The 26,441-nt window shown below is 45.5% G+C and overlaps 2 protein-coding genes across 9 annotated transcripts in view; both read left to right on the top strand.

Annotated features, from left to right (window-relative positions):
• epb41l3a (erythrocyte membrane protein band 4.1-like 3a) overlaps positions 1-20,613 on the top strand; it is a 60,703-nt gene extending 40,090 nt beyond the window's left edge. For 4 of the 7 annotated variants that reach the window (XM_067251297.1, XM_067251298.1, XM_067251300.1 and 1 more), the window contains 9 exons: positions 8,882-9,070; positions 14,012-14,845; positions 15,809-15,928; positions 16,187-16,303; positions 17,569-17,679; positions 17,811-17,909; positions 18,014-18,094; positions 18,213-18,525; positions 19,913-20,613. In XM_067251297.1, coding sequence (XP_067107398.1) covers positions 8,882-9,070; positions 14,012-14,845; positions 15,809-15,928; positions 16,187-16,303; positions 17,569-17,679; positions 17,811-17,909; positions 18,014-18,094; positions 18,213-18,506 — 1,845 coding nt within the window. In that variant the 3' untranslated portion in view covers positions 18,507-18,525; positions 19,913-20,613. The remainder of the gene's footprint in view (positions 1-8,881; positions 9,071-14,011; positions 14,846-15,808; positions 15,929-16,186; positions 16,304-17,568; positions 17,680-17,810; positions 17,910-18,013; positions 18,095-18,212; positions 18,526-19,912) is intronic. The other 3 variants (XM_067251302.1, XM_067251301.1, XM_067251303.1) reach the window with 3 other exon arrangements.
• Positions 20,614-21,552: 939 nt separating this feature from the next.
• On the top strand, positions 21,553-24,565 carry zbtb14 (zinc finger and BTB domain containing 14). 2 transcript variants are annotated; one of them, XM_067251839.1, is made up of 2 exons: positions 21,553-21,674; positions 22,596-24,565. In XM_067251839.1, exon 2 carries the CDS (start codon positions 22,613-22,615, stop codon positions 23,930-23,932), a length of 1,320 nt encoding a protein of 439 aa, XP_067107940.1. In that variant the 5' UTR covers positions 21,553-21,674; positions 22,596-22,612; the 3' UTR covers positions 23,933-24,565. The 2 variants fall into 2 exon arrangements, with proteins under 2 accessions (XP_067107940.1, XP_067107941.1); XM_067251840.1 differs by lacking the exon at positions 21,553-21,674 and adding an exon at positions 22,457-22,499.
• The last annotated feature ends 1,876 nt before the right edge of the window (positions 24,566-26,441 follow it).

Below are 26,441 nucleotides of genomic sequence, written 5' to 3'. Positions count from 1 at the left end.
CAACGAAGCGGAAACACAACTTTTTAGGGATACAGATCCATTCTATGACAACAACCTTAATAGATAAGCATGGACACACTGACACTTGTCATTATCTATATCTATTGACCCAGCTCAGAAGTATGACCAATGCACGGACCAGCACCACAAAGGCAGGATGATAAAACATGCTTTCACTGACCAAGGCTGAGAGCTCACTTGAAGAGAAAGGTGCCTTCTTTTGTATGCTAACTGTTAGCCACTTTTTTTCAAAAACCACTCCACGTTAAACCTGCGGTTACTTTTACCAGCAGTTTGAGCGATGACAATATTGTGGCTAATGGGCACCACCAAGTTGCTTTACTTCAACTTTCTCCTCCAAATTAAGGGTTTAGAGGGTATATAGAAGGGTATATAACCGGTGCTCGAGTATGAAATCCACTTTATTCATTTTCTCAACTTATCTAGAGTTTGTGAAGCTAACAAGCTAGCTAAGACAATCTACCCTCCTCACTCTTCTTGCCGACTAATGTTGGCGCTAGACAGACAGCCAATCAGGTCTGAAATACAAAATGACACTGTGGTGGGGCTACCGGCTGCCTGTCCCACTTGGCATCAAATTTGTGTGATCCACATTACATTACATTCTGAGCATGCGTATTAATACTTTCCCACGTCCAATGTACATTGCATTGTGAGAGAGGGGCTAGCCCCACCAGAGCCCAACCTTCACGATTAGCCTATGGCCGACTACTGCGAACTCGAATCGGCAGAACGCAGTCTGAAGCAGCAAGGCAGAGACCAATGAACATGAAATAAAATAATAACACAAATGAATGATATGTAATTTAGGAAGATGCTATATTCATAGTAAAAAAATTATACGAAGTAATCTTCGAGAAATAAAAAATAATTTTGTTGAAGTTCTTTCTGTTCACAACAGGTGTGGCACTGCCCCACCTGCCCCTAATGACCAGTTGCCACTGGATACATGTGAACTTTACGAAAATCAATACTATTAGTACTGTAGTATTATACGTGCAGGGCCTATACGTTGCTCTTTTTTCTTCGTGTTTTAGTTTGACTGCTTAAGTTTTGTGTTGGATTAAATAAACTGTAAACTTGAATATCTGGCTCTGTCGTTGTTCTAGCTCGGCAAAGAAAGCTAAATTAAGCCTACATATGTTACTATTATAATGATGATGAGTGTTGCTTACTATTACTAGCTTATTGTTAATGCCATTATTGTGGTGTTAACTGACATAAAGTTCTAAGAATATATATATTCGTTATAACGAACATAACAATATTGTGGTTATCAGACATGATTTATACATCTTCGTCTTTGCTCCAGAATAACATGTCAACAATCGATAACTAGAGAGGGAATTGTAGGGTGTGCTTGCTTGCGTCGGTTGCACAGGGGTCCGTTTTTGAATGACATTTTTACAACTAATATTTCTGTATATTTTATATAAAAATGCATAGGGCCTACTTATTATTTATAAAGATTACATAGATTTAAAAGCATCTTTTTTTTGCTGCTCATTTACAACTCAAAATACGAGTTAGGCCTAAGTGTAGAATGAAATATGACGTCTCCTCATTTCCCCTGCAAGAGGCAGCCTCATAGCTGAATCAACGAATACATTTGGCAGACCGGTGTAAAAATTGACCTAATCTCTATGACTTAAACGTCCTTTTAAGTTTTCCCTTCTCGTGATATTTTCAGGCATTTAGCCTACTCATATTGCATTCATTCATTAATAAAGAACCCCCTTTGAAGATTATTCTACGACGTTACCGGCAGTAGAAGATGGAATCGCGATTCAAACATTACCATCTGCTAACTGAAAAATGCCCCCAAAAACGTAAATAAGCTTGACATTTATTTAGTGGAAAATTGCTCATTCATAAAAAGCTCACTGGTAGCGATCATTGGCAGTAACAACGCAAAATGCGATATAGCCCTATGTGGAGAAGCTGCCCCGGTAAATTGTACTACTACGGTACAGTACTAGACTACTGCTGTGTTCGTCTTGGTAGCGATTGCGTTGGTTGAATTCGATTTAACGTTCCGTTGTACGGTTTAGACTGAAATTAATTATTTTCATGAACAGATTGACAACGTTTAGGCTGTGGCAATGAAGTTCAGGTTAGTAGTTAGATAGACTTTTGATTTAAATAAGGAGAGTGCCGAACATGTTCTGTCGCTGTTTGACTTCCTAAACAGCTGTGTAGTGTAGATGTTTTTGTATTGTGTCTCGCGTAAGCTACAGCGTTGCAGTGAGCTACACTGGTTTGAAACGACAGGTAATGGTAATTTCACCAACAAATCGTTTACTAATGTCAGAATAAATCCTACAACGAAAATGTATATGTGAGGAATGTTTATTTTAACGATTGAAAACAGATAACGCTACATCATAGACCACTGTAGTATGTGTTGCCCGGGCAACACAGGCTAATGTCATGATGCTAATACTTCAGTGAAATAGTAGACTACTGTTTCCGAAAGTAGATGTACTTCCTTAATAATATCAGCTTATATTGTACATTACACATCACAATTGTGTGTCATATCACAAAGTAAAATGAGTAAATAGTTATCACCCTGGCCTCTTTTCTTGTGGCGTTTCTGCAGCTGCCTTGCAGTAAAGCTATAGTTAGCCTAGCTATCCCCCAAGTTAACAGATGCGAAACGAATGTTCTGCCAAAGGTAGTCACGCGTGTTTTCGTGACGTTAGTGACGTTAGTAACGTCAGTGACTGTGGCTAGCAAATTAGCCACCGTTAGCTTCACTTTTCGCCACAAAAACTTAACTTCAGCCTAAACCATGCAACGGAACGTAAATTCCAATAGAAGCAACTCAATCGCTACCAAGACGAAACTTTTGACACCTACTTTGTCTATGTAGGCCAAATATTGACTGAGTTTTAGGGGGGCAAAAAGAATAATAATAATAATATATATGTGAGAGAACAAAGGTTGTGCCCTTGCCGAAGGCAAAGCACACCCAATAATATATATGTGAGAGAACAAAGGTTGTGCGCTTGCCGAAGGCAAAGCACACCCAACTAGAGAGGGTACAATTTCTGGGGAAATTGTAGGGTGTGCTTTCTTGCATCGGTTGCACAGGGGTCAGTTTTTTGAATGACATTTTTACAACTGATATTTCTGTATATTTTATATAAAAATGAATACTTATTATTTATAAAGATTACATAGATTTAAAAGCATTTTTTTTTGCTGCTCATTTACAACTGAAAATACGAGTGAAGTGTAGAATGAAATAGATGTCTTCTCATTTCCCCTGCAAGAGGCAGCCTCAACGTTGAATCAAAACGAATAAATTTGGCAGACCGGTGTAAAAATTGACCTAATCTCTATGACTTAAACGTCATCTTAAGTTTTTCCCTTCTCATGATATTTTCAGGCATTTAGCCTACTCATTGCATTCATTCATTAATAAAGAACCCCCTTTGGAGATTATTCTACGACGTTACCCGGCAGTAGAAGATGGAATCGCGATTCAAACAGTACCATCTGCTAACTGAAAATATGCCCCCCAAAACGTAAATAAGCTTGACATTTATTTAGTGGAAAATCGCTCATTAATAAAAAGCTCACTGGTAGCGATCATTGTCAGTAACAACGCAAAATGCGATATAGCCCTGTGTGGAGAAGCTGCCCCGGTAAATTGTACTACTACGGTAAAGTACTAGACTACTGTTCGTCTTGGTAGCGATTGCGTTGGTTGAATTGGATTTAACGTTCCGTTGTACGGTTTAAGATGAAATTAATTATTTTCATGAACAGATTGACAACGTTTAGGCTGTGGCAATGAAGTTCAGGTTAGTAGTTAGATAGACTTTTGATTTAAGTAAGGGGAGTGCCGAACATGTTCTGTCGCCGTTTGACTTCCTAAACAGCTGTGTAGTGTAGATGTTTTTGTAGTGTGTCTCGCGTAAGCTACAGCGTTGCAGTGAGCTACACTGGTTTGAAACCACAGGTAATGGTAATTTCACCAACAAATCGTTTACTAATGTCAGAATAAATCCTACAACGAAAATGTATATGTGAGGAATGTTTATTTTAACGATTGAAAACAGATAACGCTACATCATAGACCACTGTAGTATGTGTTGCCCGGGCAACACAGGCTAATGTCATGATGTTAATACTTCAGTGAAATAGTAGACTACTGTTTCCGAAAGTAGATGTACGTCCTTAATAATATCAGCTTATACTGTACATTACACATCACAATTGTGTGTCATATCACAAAGTAAAATGAGTAAATAGTTATCACCCTGGCCTCTTTGCTTGTGGCGTTTCTGCAGCTGCCTTGCAGTAAAGCTATAATTAGCCTAGCTATCCCCCAAGTTAACAGATGCGAAACGAATGTTCTGCCAAAGGTAGTCACGCGTGTTTTCGTGACGTAGTGACGTTAGTAACGTCAGTGACTGTGGCTAGCAAATTAGCCACCGTTAGCTTCACTTTTCGCCACAAAAACTTAACTTGAGCCTAAACCATGCAACGGAACGTAAATTCCAATAGAAACAACTCAATCGCTACCAAGACGAAACTTTTGACACCTACGTTGTCTATGTAGGCCAAATATTGACTGAGTTTTAGGGGGGCAAAAAAAAATAAAAATAATAATAATAATATATATGTGAGAGAACAAAGGTTGTGCCCTTGCCGAAGGCAAAGCACACCCAATAATATATATGTGAGAGAACAAAGGTTGTGCCCTTGCCGAAGGCAAAGCACACCCAATGACGCCGTAACATGCCATGATATTATAACTAATTATACCATGGTCTGGGTGAATACTCGATTCTGATTGGCTGCAGGGGTGTCCATGATCGGGTGATAACGGACACCTAGTACGTAATTGCAGCAAAACTGTCTTTTCACCGTTCTAAATTATTCCGCTGGCTACATGGTATATGAGCCTGTACAAAGTGTCTGAAATAAGTAACCATAACAACAGGGACGGAGTTAAAGCCTCCATTTACAATTTTGAAAGACTTTAACAAGCTAACTTGTATTTACATTTACATTTAGTCATTTAGCAGACGCTCTTATCCAGAGCGACTTACAGTAAGTACAGGGACATTCCCCCGAGGCAAGTAGGGTGAAGTGCCTTGCCCAAGGACACAACGTCAGTTGGCTTGACCGGGAATCGAACTGGCAACCTTCGGATTACTAGCCGATTCCCTCACCGCTCAGCCACCTGACTCACCTATTTACAACAATGAGTGACTTGAATATTTATTTTAACCTATTTGAAAAATGTAACTTTTCTGAATCTACTGTGTCAGTGTCACGTAACCGCTCATCTCACATCCTATTCACCTCGCTAGTCAATCTACTTCAGACAGGCTGCGGCCAACACGACAGTAGCCGCAACTCGACACATGGCCGATTATTTTCTTCTTAAAAATCTTGATTTTATTTGGCGACAATGACATGGCTCGATAGTTGGATAGTCTTGTTTTTAAACATACTGTCAAATTATAATTACTGTTATAATTTGTACTGTTATACTTTATACCTTGACCTTGTTTGCCCTCCCCAGAGACAGTGGTAACGTTAGGTTTAATGGCACAAATCCACAATCTCCTCCTCTCTGGGTTTTCTTTATCGGCGAAATTCTAAAGAAACACAGCCCAGGCTTGTCTCCTCTTCGATTACTGCATCCAATAGAACAACAACTATCCGGATTTTTCGCAACAGAAAAAAAAAAAAAAAAGACTTTATAATGGGTGTCGGGTAGAGGAAAGTCTTTTTGCCCTCCAAAGGGGCGTGCCCCTTGGAACGTGACGTCACGTGAAAACTATGAATTGAATCTGCCCAGAGCCACTCTGATCTGCCATAACCAATCGCTAGCGTTCGCCTTAGCAAACTCCTTCACCACTACTGTAACGGAGCTAGCTGCCGTAGCTGTTCGGGAAAATCAAACTTTTCCCGAACCCCGTGGGGAGGAGGGCCACAACATCATGGCCACCAACAAAACTCAGCAAGGATTGTTCTTGCTCTGGATATTCGGCAGCGTTGCCACAACGGACTGAATAGCTTTGCTCGCATTTTTCTCCGCCGCCATTACTGAACTACAACTCAAACTAGCGTACGACATCAACGTCATCGTTCTCAGCGACTCCCTCTGTTCGCTGATTGGACCTACAAAAATGTTGTTTCCAAAAACCGACTAATACACTGAAATCCCAGACCTAGTACAGAACTAGAGCCAGAGCCAGGGCAGAGCCAGGCTAATGCTGATGTGGCCCTCGGTGAAAATGAGTTTGACAACCCTGCAGTATAACATCAGCCTACAGTATAACAGCACCCTACAGTAACAGCAACCTACCAGGCAGTATAACAGCAGCCTACAGTGTAACAGCACCCTACAGTATAACAGCAGCCTACCAGGCAGTATAACAGTGGCCTAGAGTATAACAGCAGCCTGCAGTATAACAGCACCCTACAATGTAACAGCAGCCTACCAGGCAGTGTAACCAGATGTGCTTCTCCTTACAGCCCAGAACAGCCAGGAGACCCAGAGGGGAAAATGTTTTTGTTAGACATAGTCTGTGCATGCTGGAGGTCTGTATGGCTGCCTGCATGCAGCATGGTGTGGTGTGAGGTTTGAGTTCAAGTGTGAGTTCAGGTGTGGGGTTAGGTGTGGTGTTGGGTGTGGGGTTAGGTGGGTATTGGGTGTGGTGTTAGGTGTGGTGTGTGGTTAGGTGTGGGTCTGGGATAGGGCTGAGCGGTAGGAATTTGTCAAACTTTTGCAGTGCTTTGCCACAGAAGAAGAGCTAATATGTAGTATGTAGTAAAAAATTATTACATGGCCTCAATCTCTTGGTCTACAATAAACATTGCACAATTCTAACCAACCTGGCATCTTTGCTTGCATGGCAACACTATTCCATACTGCATTTTTGATGTTTAAGTCTGTAAATATCATAAGTTGTGTCATATAAAACCAAACGACAAAAACAGAAAACAATGCTCTACTCCATCTGTACAATACTGGTTATGAGGATTTGGAAGATGCTTGTGATGTTTGCATAGATTGATTGCAATATTTGTGTTAACGTTCCGTACTGTAATGTTATGCCTTGCTTGGTGTGAATGGGGCTGTGAGAAATCTTATTTCTGGAAGACTCTACCGCGGTAAGCATGGTATAGTCAAAATCCATATCGTAGGCCAAATTCATACCGGTATATGTATATTTCTATACCGTTCATATCGTCCACCCCTAGTCTGGGTGTTGGGTGTGGGTATGGTGTGAGTTGGGGAGTTAGGTAGGGTGTTGGGTTAGGTTGAGTGTGGTGTTGCATTAGGTAGGGTTTGGTATTGTTAAATTTGATCGATTCCAGTTCCGATTCTGGTTTTCGAATCTGGTTCTTATCAAATTTTGGTTCTACAATCGTTTGGATTACAATCGTTTTTTGGAGAGAAAAAATATAAGAATATAATGTTTTTTTAGCTAGCTCTGATTCTGATGTGCAAATAGACACAGGAGAATATCAATTGATATTTCTGTGAAAAACTAAACATGTCGCGCTTTCTGTATTTATTCAATAACATTTGTAGGCATATTATCCAATCCTGTACTAGGCCTATAGCCTACACTATATGACTACAAAAAGCATCCAAAGTTGATGTCAAATTATGAGATGGAAATAAATACGAGGGAGGGGTAGCCTAACCTAGCCTGGCTCTGCCCTCCTCCGTACTTCCGCTTAATTTAGATTTTGCTTCTGTACTAGGTCTGGGATTTCGGTGTATTAGTCGGTTTTTGGAAACAACATTTGGAAACAATTTTGTAGGGCCAATCAGCGAACAGAGGAGTGGCTGAGAACGATAACATTGATGTCGTTTGCTAGTTTGAGTTGTAGTTCAGTAATGGCGGCGGAGTCGCTGCTGAATATCCAAAAGTTAAAGCCGGAGCAAGAACAATCTTTGCTAAGTTTTGTTGGTGGCCATGATGTTGTGGCCCTCCTCCCCACGGGGTTCGGGAAAAGTTTGATTTTCCAGTTATGGCAGCTAGCTCCGTTACAGTAGTGGTGAAGGACTTGGCTAAGGCGAACGCTAGCGATTGGTTATGGGAGATCAGAGTGGCTCTGGACAGATCCAATAGTTTTAAACTTCATCAGAGTACCCGCCTTCAAGGAAGTTAATGCTTGTCAATGGAGCGATCCCAGACCCTCTGTACAAATGAAATGTACGAGGGTCTGGTTAGGACCAGGCTAAGCCTAACCTGCAATTAGGTGAGGTGTGGGGTGGCGTTACCGACTCTCCCTTCTGTGAAGTGCATTGTACCAGAGGGTATCAGGGGAATCAGGTGGCTGAGCGGTGAGGGAATCGGGCTAGTAATCCGAAGGTTGCCAGTTCGATTCCCGGTCATGCCAACTGACGTTGTGTCCTTGGGCAAGGCACTTCACCCTACTTGCCTCGGGGTACAATGGGGGGAATGTCCCTGTACTTACTGTAAGTCGCTCTGGATAAGAGCGTCTGCTAAATGACTAAATGTAAATGTAATGTAAATGTATGAAATGAGCAATATAAATAAAGTTTGATTTAGGGTTAGGTGTGGGTTAGTTGGGTGTGGGTTAAGTGGGGTGTTGGGTGTAGGGTTAGGTGTGGTGTTAGGTGTGGATTAGTTGGAGTGTTGGGTGTGGGTTAGGTGGGGTGTAGGGTTAGGTGTGGTGTTGGGTGTAGGGTGTAGGGCTGGGTGTGGGTTAGTTGGGGTGTTTAGTGTGGTATATTGTGACTATAGAGAATAGAGGGTGTCTGGGTGAGGCACTGAGGAAACATGTCCTGTCTGACACAGACAACCTATTTAACTGAATATAATGCATTAAAGTGTGTGTGTGTGTGTGTCAGGACACGTTGGGGAGTCCTGAGGAGCTGCAGAAGCACCAGAGCCACATCACCAACCTCAAGAGGAGCTTCATGGAGTCTGGTGCTGTCCCTGCTGGCCTCAGTGAATGGGAGAAGAGGTTGTCCTCCTCCCCTCTGCGCTCGCCACGCCTGGACGATGCCCCCATGATAGAACCCCTGGAACCCGAGGAGGTAAGCTCACTATCCCCATTGCAATGCAGCACTTCTTGGATTGCAGAATAGTTGCAATAATTAGTACTAGTTAGGATGAAAGACGAGAGGATAAGTTGCAGAGACCGGAGGAGACCAGGACTCAGGAGAAACCAAGAAACACCAGGAAAATTCAGGGTCTGTGAGCGGGGTGTAGGTTGGAGGATTTGTAAGGCCGGAGACGCTCGGTGTTTGTCCCCGGCTTGGGAAACCCAATTCAATTCTGGTTAGATGTTCATGGAGATAATTGACTCGTTAATATCTGACTCCAATTTTAGAAATGTGCACAAGTGCGTTACCTGTAACCTTGAGCGCTACACAGTTAATGACATGAAACTCTGGCGTAGGTAAAAATCGTCTGCTTGATCAGAGCATCGACCCTAAAGTATGCGTGTTCACTAATCAGTCGTTTATCATTACTATAATATGGATTTAACCATAGTAGACCTAGTATGTAAACCAATCACTCAGAGGCTCCGGTAAATTCCTTCGGAGCGTGGAGATCCACCGTAAGTGACTCAGAGGCCTTAATTTAAAACCTACTTCAAAAGTCTATGTTTATAATCAGTATTAGCCGCATCAACCAGACTAAATCAAAGTTTTCACCGCCGTAGCGTGATAGATACGTTTCAAGGAGAACAAGTAACTTAAAATTTGTGGTGGGCATAGATTATTTTTTTAAATCTAGATTAATCTCACTGTAATCTTGGCGTTAACCTAGATTAAAATGGCTCATTTGAATTCCGCCGAAAGGCATTCAGAATATGTGTGCTACCCAAATAATGACTAAAAGTAAGTCTTTGAGAACGGGTTTCTCAAGCCAGGTGGCGCATAGACCAGGAGCTCATCTCCTGTTTCCAAAATGCATCACAAACTGCTTGAGAAAGCTGTTCTACTATGATAATTGGTGATGAAAATAAATTATGTTCAATAAGATGTACTTTTGTTTATTAACTGTTTATTAGATTAGCTAGCTTGGCTGATAGAGCTGTGCTGACTGGCTTTCCTTGGTTGCACTCAGACATCGTAGTTTGACGACGACTCTTCCCCAGCGCTACATCAGTGCTTGGCCCGGCATCTTCCGCATTAGCTAAGGGATGCTTTGCGTTTATGTGGTATTTGAGACTGGAAGAACTCCTACAGTAAACTAATTCCGCATAACACAAGGTGCAAACAACCTTAGTCTTGTCAAGGTTTCCATTGGGAAGCTTCTTAAAAATACATTTTCCCTGAAGCAAACCAGGCGGCTTCATAGCTGCATCCATGTTAGCACGTCATGTTTGATGTGATAATTTCATACACAAGGCATACACACAGGTTCGAAGACTCGTTCTCACCCCCTACAGTGCAATTCGGCTAGGTATACATCCGCGCTAAAATATCAAGGTGAAAGTCATCATAGCTTGCGCAGTATAGACCCAGCTCCCAACCCAACTTCGAGAATAGATTAACGGCAATATTTTTTTTAAATCGCCGATAAGAGTCGCAGCGCGTTAACACGCGTTAACGCCGATAACGGCCCACCACTACTTAAAATGCACAATAATAGTTTATTATCTAAATAGTAAGATCATCAATACAATGATAATGACATATCATCAAATACAAAACATACCTTCAGAGCAATGGTTAACAAAGGTATTCACAATGAAGACTAGGCGCCTAACGCACCGGAGCTGTATAGTAAACAGAACTCAAAATTAGTGGTAAAAACGTCTTCCTATATACACCCAAACCTGACTAAAATGGGGACACCGGTCATATGACTGAAAAGTTGTCTAACGCATACAAATTCAAATTGGATCATTAATCAAGGCTGCAGTAGACCAAGTAGTGCCCTTGCAAGACAAGGGAATATGTTAAACACATGTTGGTCTGCTGCAAGCACAAACTCTGTAAACCCTGTAAATGTACATGTTACAGCAATACAATTATTTCTAGAATGTAATACATAAAATAAGAAACAAAATCATATCAAACATGACATTTAAAACTGTTTAGAACAATATGTACAAGAACACAACTTTTAATGATAATTTCAGAGTCTTCCTCGGTCCACCTTCCTCTTCAACTGTTGAGACCACCTTTCCAGAGGTGTGTCATTAAGGTGTGATTGTCATTTTAGCATTCATGCAAATCAACGATGTCCCAGACGAGTGTCTGGGTGACCAGTGACAAAGGGGCTGCCAAAACAGCCCTACAGGAGCATAAAATCCTGTCCGGGAACATCCACAATCTTGAAGACCAAATTTCTGCTCTAATGAGCACTGTAACAGCGAGACAACTCAATCACTCACACACAGACACAAACACACACTCTAAAAAATGCTGGTTAAATATAGGAAAGAACACATGTTGGGTTAAACTAACCCAGCACGATGGGTTGACCATTTAACCCAGCATGTTGGGTTGATCATTCAACCCAAATATGGTTCATATTGACTAGAAGGCTGGGTTAATTTGACCTCATAAATGGGTTAAATGCTGAGTTTAAAACTACCCAGTTTGGGTTGTTTCCAACCCAGCAGCTGGTTAAATATAGGACAGAACACACGTTGGGTTAAACTAACCCAGCAAGATGGGTTGACCATTTAAACCAGAATGTTGGGCTGATCATTCCAACGCCTCGATGCTTAGCTAGCATTACCTGAACAAGCTGTATAGTAAAAAGAAGTAAGCACATACAACTATTTAAATGGAATCATAAACACGGAGAAAACATAACGTTGTTAGGGACTGTTTAATGTACTGTAGACTACCTATTTGTATCACCATCCATTTTGGCGCCCTCACGAACGAACAGAGAGTCGTTAGCTAGACTAGTACTTAAAGCTATGGTAAACAGTCATAAAGCAGCTAGCTATAGGTGCAAATAAAAACTCCTTAAAACAAATCGTTTGCAGTACAATAGGTTTATTTCGGTTGGGTTATTCTGTATAGTTAAAATTTGCCTCGCTGGCTAGACTAGTAAATGTAGACTAAGTTAGCCGGTTGCAAACTGAGGTAACGCCGTTACTAACGGCTAATATCCTCAACAACACCTAAGCTAGCACTAGGACTCGGAGAATCTCACCATTCAGTTGCTGCAAGAAATTTGGCTACACCGCCGGACTAGTATTTTTGCTGTCCCTAGTCTTGGTAGGTAGGCTACAACAAATATAACCCTTTAGCTAGTAAATTAGCAAAATATGTCCCTGCCGTTGTGCGTTGACCCTGCTGACTGTACAAAACTTAAGAGCCGTTGAGAAGACCGTTGACAAAGTTAAGTTTATGCTGCAGATAAACCAGTAGCGTTAGCTGGGTTAAAGTGAGGCAGCCACTGGGTAAGGTACCAGGTGACGTAGGGGTGAAAGAGAGGAGGAGGACAATCTGCATTGTTTCAACTGTCGCCGAGAATGACCCAGCCACTAACCCAGCGGCTGGGCTGCACAAAAACTACCCAGCACCATGGAAATAACCCAACAAATAACCCAACAAAATGACCCAACAGGCTCAACCCAGCGTTTGGGTAGAAAAAATATTTTAAATATGTTTTTTTTAGAGTGTACACATACTACCTTCTAGATATAACATCAAAGGACATCAAAAGGCTGATAGACTGTTGCTGCACTGTGTGTGTGTGTGTGTTAACATCTAGCAATGATGAGCAAGGGTTCAAAGATCAAGCTTGGATTTTTATTTATTTATGGCATTAATAAAGCATCCACACACACATGCATGCCCCAAAGCTAGTTTCCATCCTAGTTGACTAATGCTGACTTGTCTGTCTGGATAAGAGCGTCTGCTAAATGACTAAATGTCTGATTGCCTGTCTGTCTGTAGAGTAAAGAGGATGGTTCTCTGGCAGCATCTCTAGAGACCAAGCCCCAGCCTCTGGAAACTAGTTCAACTGTAGTAGGTCAGACTCAAAGACAACAGTGACTGATTACCCCAATCCAGAGAGGTTTATGTGCTGGATGTTTATATGTTATATATGTGTTTATTTATGTTGAGTGAGGAACTGACATCTAATCTGCCTTTGTAACTAAACTGTAATTCTCACTGTGCTCCAGCTGTTTTTACAATTCAAACTAACACAAACTATACTAGCTAAGCAAACACGGGTTAATCTTGGTTGACATAGACTACCCTAGATTAACACCCATAACTACCCTATAATAATTCAGGCTAACCAGTGTGCGAATTATACAATGACAATCGAGGGGGTCAACCCTCGACAGATTTTTGGGGTATTAGATAGCAAACTTGCCTTTCTTGCACTTTCTCACGACGCAGAACGCACCGCTACACTGAGGTGATTCAACAAACTTCTGTATTGCACACTGCCTGGTCACACGCGCGCGGTGTTTCTTGAGTTTTATTGGGCACTGGTCACTCGCGCTGTGTTTATTGAGTGAATTTTTACTATGGCAGTCAGTGTAATGGTGTGTGACATTCCCTGCCATAAAGTCAACATTTCTGTGTATCGCAAACCTGTTATTGAATGAATATGGTAACTATATTGTGATATTTACGATCACAGGTAAGAATGATATATAAATGTATCGACCCCCCCAACCCCCCCCCCCCCCCCCCCCCCCGTAATTCGCACACTGAGGCTAACCCAGGCTAACTCAGACCAACCCCTGCTAGCCCAGGCTGTCCCAGGCTAACTCAAGCAAACCCTGGCTTACTCTGGTTAACTCAGGCTTATTTAGGCTGACCCAGTTTAACTCTGGTTAACTCTGGTAATTTCAATTCAGTTTCTTCTCAATTCAGTAACTTTTTTTTCAAACATATAGGTACATATATAGCGCATGCTAGCCCAGGTTAACTTAGGCTATGTCGGGCTTACCCAGGTTAGCCCAGGTTTACCCAGGCTAGCCCAGGTTTACTCTGGCTATCTCAGGCTAATCCAGGCTAACCTCTGTGCCTTGGCTGCAGGACTGTGATGGCTGGGTGATAGTCAGTAAGGTCCCTCCCCAGGTAGCCGACAAGACCAACGCAGTCAGCTACAGCAGGCTGGCCATCACAAGCAGGTCTCAAGCATTGGTCACAACCCTGGGTCAAGAGGGCAGGGAAAGGAGCTATGCCCTTGGAGAGGAAGCTAAGGAGAAGAGTTACACCCTTGGACAGGAAGCTAAGGAGAAGAGCTACACCCTTGGCAAGAGTTATGACACCACCTCTGGCAAGATCGTCACCATGACTACCAAGTCCAAGGAGGGAGGGGAGGCGGTTGCCGCAGCAGCATTTGCCAAAGAGCTGAGAAGAGGGGTGGAGCAAGCCACTGCTACGGTCAAGATAATTCCTGTTGAGACAGACAGTGATGTCTCAGGCCCAGGAGGCATGGCTAAGCTGGATGGCAGAGGGACCACACCCCTTATCACCATCAGAGAGGCACGCACCCCCACCTCCCCTCCAGGACCCCTCTCCCCTCATGGCCTTGGGCCAGAAGCAGGGTCTAGTCAGGTGTCCAGTCCCAGATTGAGTCTGGGGTCAGGGTCTGGCCTGGGTCTAGGGTCAGGGTCTGGTCTGGGCTCCAGCCTGGCTCTGGGCCTAAGGAGCAACAGGAGCCAGGAGCTCCAGGATCAGAAAGAGCTGCTGAAGGAACCTGGACACCTGGCAGATAAGACCATCCCTCTCACCCCCCTCACCCCATTCACCCCTCTGTCCCCCCTCTCCCCCCACTCCCCCTTGCCCAAGTCCCCCATGGTGGACCTACGTCTCAGCCCTGCCCCCCAGCCCTGCCTGACCAGAACATCCCCCGGTGCTAGAGTGGTAGGACATGCCTTCTCAACCCTGCATGGACATACCTCTCCTCCACTTCACGCCTCCCCCTCCTCTTCACCCCTCCTTCGCCCCTTCATCCATCCTCCTCACCGCTGTTCCTCATCAACCCTCCCCCTCCTCTTCACCCCTCTTCCTCCCCTTCATCCCTCCTCACCCCTGTTACTTCTCAACCCTCGCCCTCCTCTTCACCCCTCTTCCTCCCCTTCATCCCTCCTCCTCTTCACCCCTGCTCCTCAGTTCTTCCAGTACGCCTGAAGCCCACCCAGTCCCTACCCTGCCTGGTCTGGTGTGAGCCACTGCTCACTGCTCGGACAGGACCAGGTCTAGAACAAAAGCAGGATTTTCTGGTGCCGTCTGACCCGTTCTTCTGCTCTGCTTGATAATTATTTAATAATTATTTGTATTATTTGCTCACTGCTGCCTGCCAGGCCTGGTCTGGTCACTGCTGCCTGTCAGGCCTAGTCTGGTGTGGTCACTGCTGCCTGTCAGGCCTAGTCTGGTCTGGTCACTGTTGCCTGTCAGGCCTGGTCTGGTCTGGTCACTGCTGCCTGTCAGGCCTGGTCTGGTCTGGTCTGGTCACTGCTGCCTGCCTGTCAGGCCTGGTCTGGTCACTGCTGCCTGTCAGGCCTTTTTTGTCACCTCACTCTAATTGGGAATGTAAACAGATCCAGTCCCTGCTGCTGTCACACACTGCCTCCGCCTAGGCTGGCTGTGTGTGTGCACGTGTGTGTGCATGCGTGTGTGTGTTTCTGCTGCCTGTCCCTAAGCTGTGCCTATGTCTACATAAGAGACACCCTGACACCTTCATGTCAATGTGTGTGTGACTGTGTCAATGTATATTTCTACCTTGTATAATGTCTATAATGTTCCTCTATATTTCATGTTTCCTCTTCTTTCTATGTGTATGTGCGTGCTTGTTTGCCCATGCTTTGTGTGTGCGCGTCTGCCCAGCCCAAGCCGACGTTTGATGAGATGTCCCCAGAGCTGACGGCTCTGCTGCAGTCGGCCAGAGAGCAAACCAGTCCTCGTGTCTGGCCTCCCGGCCCCTCCTCTGGACTCACGCTACTGAAGGTGGAGCACAGCTCATCCACCTGCCTGTCTGCCTGCTTGTCTGTCTCCTTATCTTCCTGCCTGTCTCCCTGTCTGCCTGCCTGGCTGTCTCCCTGTCTACCTGCCTGTCTTCCTGTCTGCCTGCCTGTCTATCTATCTGTATTTAGTCTCTCTGCCTTTTTGTCTGCCTGCCTACCTACCCGTCTGTCTTCTATCTCTGTCTCTCTGGCGGCAGAAGTGCTGGTCTAGACTGACACTCAGCTATCCTGTCTGTTTCAGACCGGCGAAACTCTGGAGAGAGTTGTCACAGCAACAGAGAAGGATTCCTCTCTAGACCAAGACCAGATAAGAGAGGAGCAGCTAGAGGCGAAGCTAAAGCAGGAACAAGAAGTCCAGGTAGAGATGGAGGATGGCGCAGAACAGGGGCTGCTGGGAGATGTTCCTGATTCAGGGTCTGAGAGCGGGGCAAGCGAGCTCAGTGATGTTCTCAGCGTAGCGTCCCTGGCTGCTGCTGCCCAGACCACTGTGGACCAGGTTCTACAGGCAGCCATTAGGGAGGCGGGGGGGCTGGAGGAGGAGGAGCAGAGGGGGCAGGAGGAGCAGGGGGAGGAGCAGCAGGAGGATGAGGTGGAGGAGCAGGGGGGGTTGAAGGAGGAGGACCAGGGGGAGCAGGAGGAGGAGCACGGGAAGCAGGAGAAGTACCAGGATGGGTTGAAGGAGGAGCATGGGGGGCTGAAGGAGAAGGGGAACCAGGGGGAGGAGCAGGGTCATCGCCTTATCCATGGTCTAGGTTTGGATGTGAGTCTGGCTCCCAGTCCCTGTCTTGATCCTGGTTCTGGGGAGGAGGAGTCTGTTTCTGAGGGGAACAGTGAGGACTGGAGGGATTCTGGAGATATCTCTCTCCACTCCTCCCTTGCCTCCCCCTCCTTCCTACAAAGGAGGCAACATGATGAATGGACCAGGGTGGATCACCCAGACTCCACCAGCACTACTGAGCTTCTGATGAAGGTAACCCTGAACACTGACCTACAGAATTCTCCTAGGATCCACTCTCCTGAACACTGACCCCTGCCCCAGAACTCTCCCTGGGATCCACTCTCTCAAACACTGACCTACCTCTGCCCTGGGATCCACCCTCCTGAATCCTCCTGTCCTCATCCTCCATCTACAGTATGTGCTACAGAGGCAGCAGTAACATCTTCCTAGGCCCCCTCCTACTGTCGCCTGGATGAACCCTCCCCTTGATAATAACACCCCTCCACCAGTGTTTCCCCTACCATTATATTAGGGGGGCGCCCCGCCCTCCCAACGGCACCCCCCCGCCTTTTAGCGAGACTAAAATACATCACCTTCACTAGACAAGGTTTTACCAATAAACCCAACCGGACGGTTCTGGTGGGCCGGTCTGGATCAAAGTCCAGTGCCTATATTTACTCCCAGGTATAAGTAAACCATCTCTGTGGATGCGGGGGTCGTGAGTCACTGGCACCATTATTTTAGGGGTGGGCTGAAATGTTTGGGAACCCCTGCTCTACATGGTCGGTCCCCCCCCCGCCGCCCCCCCCCCCCCCCCCCCCCAAAAGATGTAAACGTAGGGGAAACACTGGCATCCACCAACACCAACTGTGTTTCTATGGTGACCTTTGACCTCTCCTCTCCAGAGTTCTTCTGTGCTGCAGTCAGAGGTTGTGACCTTTAGCAGCTTTGCAGAAGAAGGGCTGGGAGAGGATGTTCACACCGCCATGAAAACCATCACTTACCAAACACTGGAGGTAGAACACACACCTTAACATACAAACCTTCACATATACACTGTCACACAGACCATTTCACACAGTCACACACACTAGCATGCTCCTCATCCTGCTGTCAAACCAACCAGGGTGCCTTGCTTGTGTTGCAGGGCGGCGCTGAGGTAGAGCCTGATGCAGGTGTTTTGATGAGCGCCCAGACCATCACCTCTGAGACCAGCAGCACCACTACCACCACGCATATCACCAAGGTCGTATCACATCACCACCCGTACCACAGTAACACCAAATCACCTGTGACACAAAGTTACTCTGTCATACTTATCACCATGGTTCCACTGTCACGTACATGCAGACTGTGAAGGGAGGAATCTCTGAGACGCGAATCGAGAAGAGGATTGTGATCTCTGGAGATGCAGACATTGACCATGATGAGGTAAGATAACACACACATGCACACACTATCACACACACACTCTTACTAATACACACATTCACTAACATACACACTATAGTCACACAGGCCATATCTGTTCCCCAACTGTGTATTACAGTTGGGGGAGCAGAGCTGTGTAGATCTGCTCCTCCTGCCAGACCCCCCAGTGTGGCTCCATCCAAGATGTGTGTGTGTGTGTATGAGTGTGTGTATGTATCTGTGTGTGAGTGAGTGTGTGTGTGTGTGTGTGTATGTGTGCATGCATATGTGCATCTGTGTGTGTGTGTGTGTGTGTGTGGATCTGTGTGTGGCCCCAGGCTCTGGCCCAAGCTATCAAGGAGGCCAAAGAGCAGCATCCCGACATGTCGGTGACCAGGGTGGTTGTGCACAAGGAGACGGAGATCTCACCTGAGGAAGGGGAGGAGTGACAGGTAGCTTCGCCTCCTCAACTGGCTCCATCCCCCTCTGGCTGTGCTCCACGCTTGACTTGACTGACTAACTAACCTCGGACTAGCCAACTAACTGACCTTGGACAAGTCAACAAACTAACCCTGGACTAGTCAATGAACTAACTCTGGACTAGTCACTGAATTAACCCTGGACTAGTCAATGAACTAACTCTGGACTAGTCAATGGACTAACCAAATAGCGGTGGTCCAGTAGAGCTGCTGTCTTGCTGCTCTGAACTTACAGCTTTCACACTGCCTTCATCTTCTCAACCTCTCTTCTCTCTTTCTTCAGGCTTTCTGGCTGTCTTACTGACTGGCTGTTTATCTTACTTTATGGCTGGCCTTCTGAATGTTTGTCCTTCTGGCTGTCTTACTGGCTGGTTGTCTTGCTGGCTATCTGTCGGTCTGAATGGTTGTCTTACTGGCTGTCTGTATGAATGGTTGTCTTTCTGGCTGGCTGTATGAATGATTGTCTTTCTGTCTGGCTGTCTATCTGAATGGATGTTAGTTAGCTGGCTGTCTTATTGTCTGTCTGTCTGAAGGGTTGTCTGCTTTAAGTGCCTTTCTGTATCAGTGACAGTGTTTCCCCTAGGATTTCAGGGGGGGCGGTAGACCAAAATATTGCCTCCCATTCATTTTCAATGGAAGTCACGTGTCACGTGACAGGACCCTGCAAGGCAGTGTAAGATACCTGGCAGCATGAACAGGTAGCCTAGCAAAAGAAGTAAACCTTATTTTATGCGTTTATTAGGGCATTTGTGGATGATCAATGTCAGTATGTTGCCATTCAAAACTAAACTAGCTAGCATAATACAGCTAGTACAGTATATGCACGGAAGTAAATGCTTTTCCCAGCACTACACCGCTCACAAGGAGCGAATAGGCGAATTCACGCAAATGTTGTCGTTAACAGTGCACCTAGTGTGCACTCATCGACAGGCGATCAGGTGTAAATAACAAGGGCAAGGTTGCGCAAACCTTCGCAAATTAATTGAACAGTTTTGAGGCGATGAGCAAAAAGCGAATTGCCTGTAGTGTGAAAACAGCTATATGTCGCGGGCCGCCCCCCCCCAAAACAATGGTAGGGGAAACACTGTGTGATCATGTCAATCTCCTATGATAATATGCAGTGAAGAATTGTTGTGGAGGAGTTGGTGTGTCTCTGGTCTTCAGTCCAAGCAGCATTCCTGTCTCCTGTATCTTCTCACTCCATAAGGACCCTGTCTGTCTGCTCTGACTCCATAAGAACCCTGTCTGTCTGCTCTCTGACTCCATAAGGACCCTGTCTGTCTGCTCTCTGACTCCATAAGGATCCTGTCTGTCTGCTGTCTGACTTCATAAAGACCCTGTCTGTCTGCTCTCTGATCAGGACTGAGGCTCACTAACCTGGAGGGTTCTGAAGAGTTCCAGAAGGTCACCTGCTCGACCCCTACAGGATCACACAAGCTGCTCCACAGACAAGACTGCATCCGAGCACTACTGGACTAGCACACACACATATGCATAAATGCCCACTCTTTGTATCTCACCAAGACACACACACTCCAAAAGCTCCCTGGCAATCAGGCGTCCGCTGGCCCTTAAAGGAACATGTTTATTGCATGACAAGGGAACCGTTCTGTTGTACAACCTCATCTCCATGTTGTGGTCTTGAGTTGCAGGGAAAGAGTGTCTATTTATTTACTCTCAATACTCTCTTAATGAACTGAATGTGAACAAGTACCTATTTATCCTGTAGACATACCAAAACACACTCTCTCCTTGTACCCCCAAATGTTAAGTAGGTAAGTTTTTACACATTGTCTATTCAGCTTACATGCTCAGTAGGCCAGAAGAAAATGTTTTTCTTTGTTTTGTTTGTATATACGACCATTTGCATTATAAACCTAACCGTCCTTGATGAGTGTCTTCATCCACACACAAGCCTCAGCAGAACTAACAGATAGCAACCGCCACAGTTCTGCCTAAATCCCTGTCTCTCTCTGAGACAATCACACTGTATCACCCTGACCCCTTTCTCATCCATCACCATGGCTCTGCCCAGTATCCATAATTCCCACAACTCTAAAATAAACAGAAAAATAAATCTATCTTCTGTCTCTTTCTGTCTGCTGTGTGTTCTGTGGGTTGCTGTGAAGCCTGTGTGTGCAGGGTTCAGTGGGACCCCAGCATGGCTGGGCATGGCCTGGAACTGGACGCACGTTTGAAGAATATAGGGTTTTTGTTACAAAAATGTGACATTACCACCCCTCACTGTGAATAATCATATGCAGCAGGCTCTATTAGGCCTCAGGATTCATTAGTGAAGGGTTAATGGTGGTCCAGTGCCAGCCGTTTTAGACCCACCTTCTCGTAAAAGACGTTTAAAAAACGTGTAGCATCGGAGATTAATATAAGGGGTGAATTAACTGTATAAGACCTCTTCAGGCAGCTGTACAACCTCGCTGCTTTGAGTGCTGTTGGGGAAAGGCTTGCATACCTGCTGGCAGTGTGAATAATTTAGTTGTAGTTCATGTTGTGCGCCAATTTATTTACATATATAATTTGTGCTCTATCTGCGACATCCCTGGGTGTGAGAGTCCAACTAGTGGATATCCAGACCATGGGGCATCTCTTGACCTACACATGACCATCCAAAACGTTTTTTAATGTGGCTGTAAAAAGATTCGGATGACATTTTCGTTACAATTATTGTCAATAGAGAAAAGTGTTAGCGCGAGTGCATGTACGGTGGTCTCGTGAATCCGGTAATGCCTCCTCATTTACTCAGATTCCCCTCCACTCTCGTCTCCCGCTCGTGACAGTGTCTTTCGCGCCCCAAATCTGCTCCCGTTTTCCCTCTAGTTCGCGCTTCAGAGATTTATGATCAGTAAATTGCGTAAGTATTTGAAGTCACTCCTTTGGATTGTGCTTTGTTGTTCTGGCTGCATTTACGCAACAAGCGTAAACTGAATCATTTCAATGCACGTACTTACGCGCATAGTCACTCAATCTGCAGTTCCGTGCTGGCGCAGCGCGTCCTTCCGCTTATGCTCGTCCTCAGGCCAACAACACACAAAGTGTATTATTATATTTTCAACGCGTGACACTCATCGGAGACTTTACCAAGGGTACAAAATCGTTTACTAAAGGTAAGAAATATATTTTTAGCTAATCAGATCAGTTTCTAAATTATTGCATAATGTTTTATCAAGATGCCTGCGCGCTCACGGATTGAGCAGAAGCTCGAGTTCGTCATGTCAGGAGTGTTCATGGCTGCTCGGGCATTTTCCGTTCTAGTGACGGGCGCAGCTCGCGTGCTTGTGGTTGTGGCTGGTCGGTGACAGCTATAAACCCCTGTCCCCCCGACGGCGTGATAGCTTCACACCTAGACAAGGATTTAGCAAACAGCAGGGGTTTATGCCATTTACACGAGGAAGACTGTGCCCACACCAGTTTGAAAATATGTAGTCAAGGGGCCATTTTAGTTCGTACACAATGCAGTTAGCTAGCATAGCTAGCATTGCTAGCTAGCTATACACCCTCCCCCCAAATCTACCGCTAACTGGCTAGTCATTCATACTAGCTAGCATTGATTGCTAGCTGGCTAATCACGGGATGTAGAATGCAGTATGTGTAGCTGGCTAGGAAGTGATACGAGGCCTGCATCTGTCAGGGATGTTTTCATGATGATATTCGACCTCTAGCCTTGCATTTTCAGGACATACAATGTTGTAGCTGATCACTTCATGTCAGTCGACATGAAGTGATTAGCTAGATAGATAATGTATTTTACGTGTTACTATAATAACGAATTATTATTATGCTGATTATTGTAGCCATGAGGGCCACAACTGTGAATGTTCTGGTCATGGGATGCAAGAGAGCACACACCCTCACACACAGTGTAGATCACGCAGCAGGACAGCTGACTTGTCTGGATGGTAGAATATTACTGTTCTGATCTTACACCTTAGGTGAAATAAAAATTAAAAAAATCCTATATCGTTTGTAGTCTCCTTGCTGGTGCCCTGCGTGTTGTTAAACACCCCGTCTGTGTCCTCTGTCTCCAGAACTTTATCCATCCAGCATGTCAGAGACGGTGAAGTATGTGGACGATGAGCACAAGACCATCTTCCTAAAGCTGCTGAACGAGCAGCGTCTGGAGGGGGAGCACTGTGACATTGCCGTGGTCGTGGAGGACGTCAAGTTCCGCGCCCACCGCTGTGTCCTCGCCGCCTGCAGCAACTACTTCAAGAAGCTGTTCAAGAAGCATGAGGTGGACAACTCGTCTGTCATCGAGATCGACTTCATCCGCTCTGACATCTTTGAGGAAGTGCTCAACTACATGTATACAGCCAAGATCTCCGTCAAGAAGAAGGACGTCAACCTGATGATGTCGTCGGGGCAGATCCTTGGCATACGTTTCCTGGACAAGCTGTGCTCCCAGAAGCGTGACCTGACAGCCGAGGAAAAGCATGACAAGTTCCCCTACGACATCGTCAAGATGGCTATGCCCCCTGACGACCCCTCCCTGACCTCTGACCCTGACGTACAGGTTCTGGGGGAGCACCACGACACACCTACTCATGACCTTGTAGAGGACACCTCAGCCAATCACGAGCTTGACAAGTCTCCCAGCTCCGCCTTGCGTGTGCAGGAAGCCATCCTGAAGGAGCTAGCCAATGAGGACGTCCACAAAGTGAGCTGCTATGACCAGGACGTGGTGGAGCCCATGGACACAGAGCCCAAGGACTTGGGCCACGCCGCCCAGACTCTGACATTCACAGACAGCATGGGGGAGGTGAAGGACGAGCACACAGCCAGCTGGACCACCGCCACCACAGACATGAAGTTCGAGTACCTGCTGTACGGCCACCGCGACCAGCTAGCCTGCCAGGTCTGCGGGAAGACCTTTGTGGACGAGAACCGCCTGAGGAAGCACGAGAAGCTGCACTCAGCCGAGCGGCCGTTCGTGTGTGAGATCTGCAGCAAGGCCTTCACCACACAGGCCCACCTGAAGGAGCACCTGAAAATCCACACAGGCTTCAAGCCCTACCGCTGCGACGTCTGCGGGAAGTCCTTCATCCGTGCGCCCGACCTCAAGAAGCACGAGCGCGTCCACAGCAACGAGCGCCCGTTCGGCTGCCAAATGTGCGACAAGGCCTTCAAACACAAGTCGCACCTGAAGGACCACGAGCGGCGGCACCGCGGGGAGAAGCCGTTCGTCTGTGGCTCCTGCACCAAGGCGTTTGCCAAAGCCTCCGACCTAAAGAGGCACGAGAACAACATGCACAGCGAAAGGAAGCAGCTGGCGCCGTCAGCGCTGCAGACGGAGACGGAGCAGCTGCAGGCTGCAGCCATGGCGGCCGAGGCAGAGCAGCAGCTGGAGTCGATAGCCTGCTCGTAGCAGCCACTAACAGCCCCTGGCAGCAGCCGCCCGCTGGCTGGAGCTCCAGCAGAACCTCATGTTCTCTGAACAGTTAAGAAAACTCTGAACAATGATGGGAAAACCTGTGGATGTTTGGTCGTCTGTTTTTGTGAGGTGCCACTGTGGGTAGAACTAGGCCTCTGTACTTAAAGAACAGGTTCCATGTTGTCTTGTGGGTATTTGTGGGACACATGAGAACATCATTGAAAATAATTGTTAAATATTTTTGGTTAGATAATGATTTCAGTTTTTCTCGCACTGTAAAATGGTGTTAGGACATTCTTTGATGGCTGATGAACTTCAAGGTTGAGAAGGTTGTGAAGCTTCTCACCAGAGTTGTCTGCTGTGTAGTTATGGTAACAGATGGTAAGGAGGCTCTTGAATGGACCTCCCTCCTGGTTGGACCATGTGCCTGATTGGTCACATGGTGCTGTGTCTTATCTCTGATCATGACTACTGCATATTATGTGTAAAATTGTAACATAGCTACATGGCCCATACATCTTTTGTAAAATATTTTATTTGATCACATGCATCACTTCATACTATCAAATGGCATGTGAATTTATCAAACTAAAATACCTGATACTTTAATAAAAATGCTACTTTGAACTGCCAACAACAGCCCGTTGCGTGTGTTGATTTTGATCACACAAAGTAAAGCCTATGTGTGTTTGCTAATAAAATGACATAACGGCCTCAGTGAAGGCTTTTCAACAAGAACCTTGATCACTGACGACTAATTAACTCAACAAGCATGCGCAGGCACTCGGACTAACAGGTGTTTAGAAGAAAGTTTTCTTCAGGTTCGGCGACAGCTAGGCCTCTAATGAGCGGACAAATAGGTAAGTTGAAAGAAGGGAACAGATATCAGATAAAAAATCACATAATAATCACCTATTGGCATACATGAGAATAGGTTCTTGGCCACCGTTGTTTGTAGCCTATTTGAGTAGCGCAGCTTCTATCTAACAATTCTTAACCGCAACTCGATGCAAACGTCCCAAGTTGGAAAGTTCACGTTTTCTCAAATTGAGCAATGAATCCGGAGCACACAAAAGGACACGTAGATGCTAAAACTAAAAGAAAAAGAATCTCATCGGAGTCGCGGGAAGACGGGAGGTCGAATGAAAGGTGAGGCATACAGTAGCCTAGCCACACTGCGCTGAGCACTGATGGTCTCTGGCGGCAATAAAGCGATTTGGATGTTAATGTCAAGTTAATGTAGTCTTTTGTCAAATAAAAAAAATAAACACCTTAAAACAGGAAGAAGAACAGAAAAATGGATCGGAACAAAAAGGTATGTGTAAGTTTTCTCTCTCACACATGCACACACATACAGTGTATCAGGGGTACCAACCCACTGGTTATGGAAGTTGCATGAAAAGAGCTCCTGGTGCTGAAAGTGCCAACAAGAGTCTAACATCAGCAGGTGTGAGGGCATACAGGGAGCTCTGGCTGATCACCTGGAGCTCTGGCTGATCACCTGGAGCTCTGGCTGATCACCTGGAGCTTTGACTGATCACCTGGAGCTTTGGCTGATCACCTGGAGCTTTGGCTGATCACCTGGAGCTTTGGCTGATCACCTGGAGCTCTGGCCGATCACCTGGAGGGTGTGAGGACCTGTGAGTGTAGGTGTTGACAATAGACAGAAGCATGATCTCACTGTATTTCCATTGGATGTCTACAGGTATGTGTGGTAGTATGGTAGGGTGTGTGGGTTCATGTGTATGTGGTAGGTATGTGAGGTGTGTAGGGGCACTGTGCTCCAGTTCAGGGAGTTTGAGAGCAGACTCGGTCACCAGTAGTGATGGGCATTCACTCACAACAATTCAAATTGTTTTCACACCTATCATAGTCAAATTCATAGTTAAAACATGTATTTTTTAGAGCCGGCTCTTTTTAGTGAGCTGAGCCATAAGAGCCGGCTCTAAAAAATACATGTTTTAACTATGAATTTGACTATGATAGGTGTGAAAACAATTTGAATTAAATTATTAAATGAAATCATACTTGACCGTAACCACATATCTTTAAAAATGCATTGATTTGTCATGGCTCTCCTCCGAGTTTTGACTACTCTCTGACTGTGTGTGAGTTGGCTCGGCCCTCCCTCATGCAGGATTGACAGGAACAGAATGTGAGGATGATCGTGTGCGCCTTTAAGCCTACAAGTATTTTTATGTTCTTTGAATTAGTCAATTATTTTAAATACAATTAAAATTCATTATTTCATAATCATTTAGTTTTTATAGGCTGTATTAATCTATAAAAAATAGTCAGCTCTTCAGATATGCGAGCCAGGTCCCGACGTTCACCTTCAAGAGCCGGCTCTTAGAGCCGTATCGTTCGCGAACGACCCATCACTAGTCACCAGAACAAAAATGGAACACACTGGAGAACCTTCATCTCTGAATCTCTTAGAACATTCAGAGCATCAGAACATCTACAACTTTAGACCTGTCAGAACTCAGTAGGTCTAGAGGTT

The sequence above is a fragment of the Osmerus mordax genome, chromosome 15, assembly GCF_038355195.1.
Source record: "Osmerus mordax isolate fOsmMor3 chromosome 15, fOsmMor3.pri, whole genome shotgun sequence".
Taxonomy (NCBI): Eukaryota; Metazoa; Chordata; class Actinopteri; order Osmeriformes; family Osmeridae; genus Osmerus; species Osmerus mordax.
This window is presented reverse-complemented; position numbering and strand designations above follow the sequence as displayed.

What these genes read in the sequence shown, in the direction of transcription:
- zbtb14 (XM_067251839.1), top strand. Translation starts at nt 22,613, where the DNA reads ATGTCAGAGACGGTGAAGTATGTGGACGATGAGCACAAGACCATCTTC.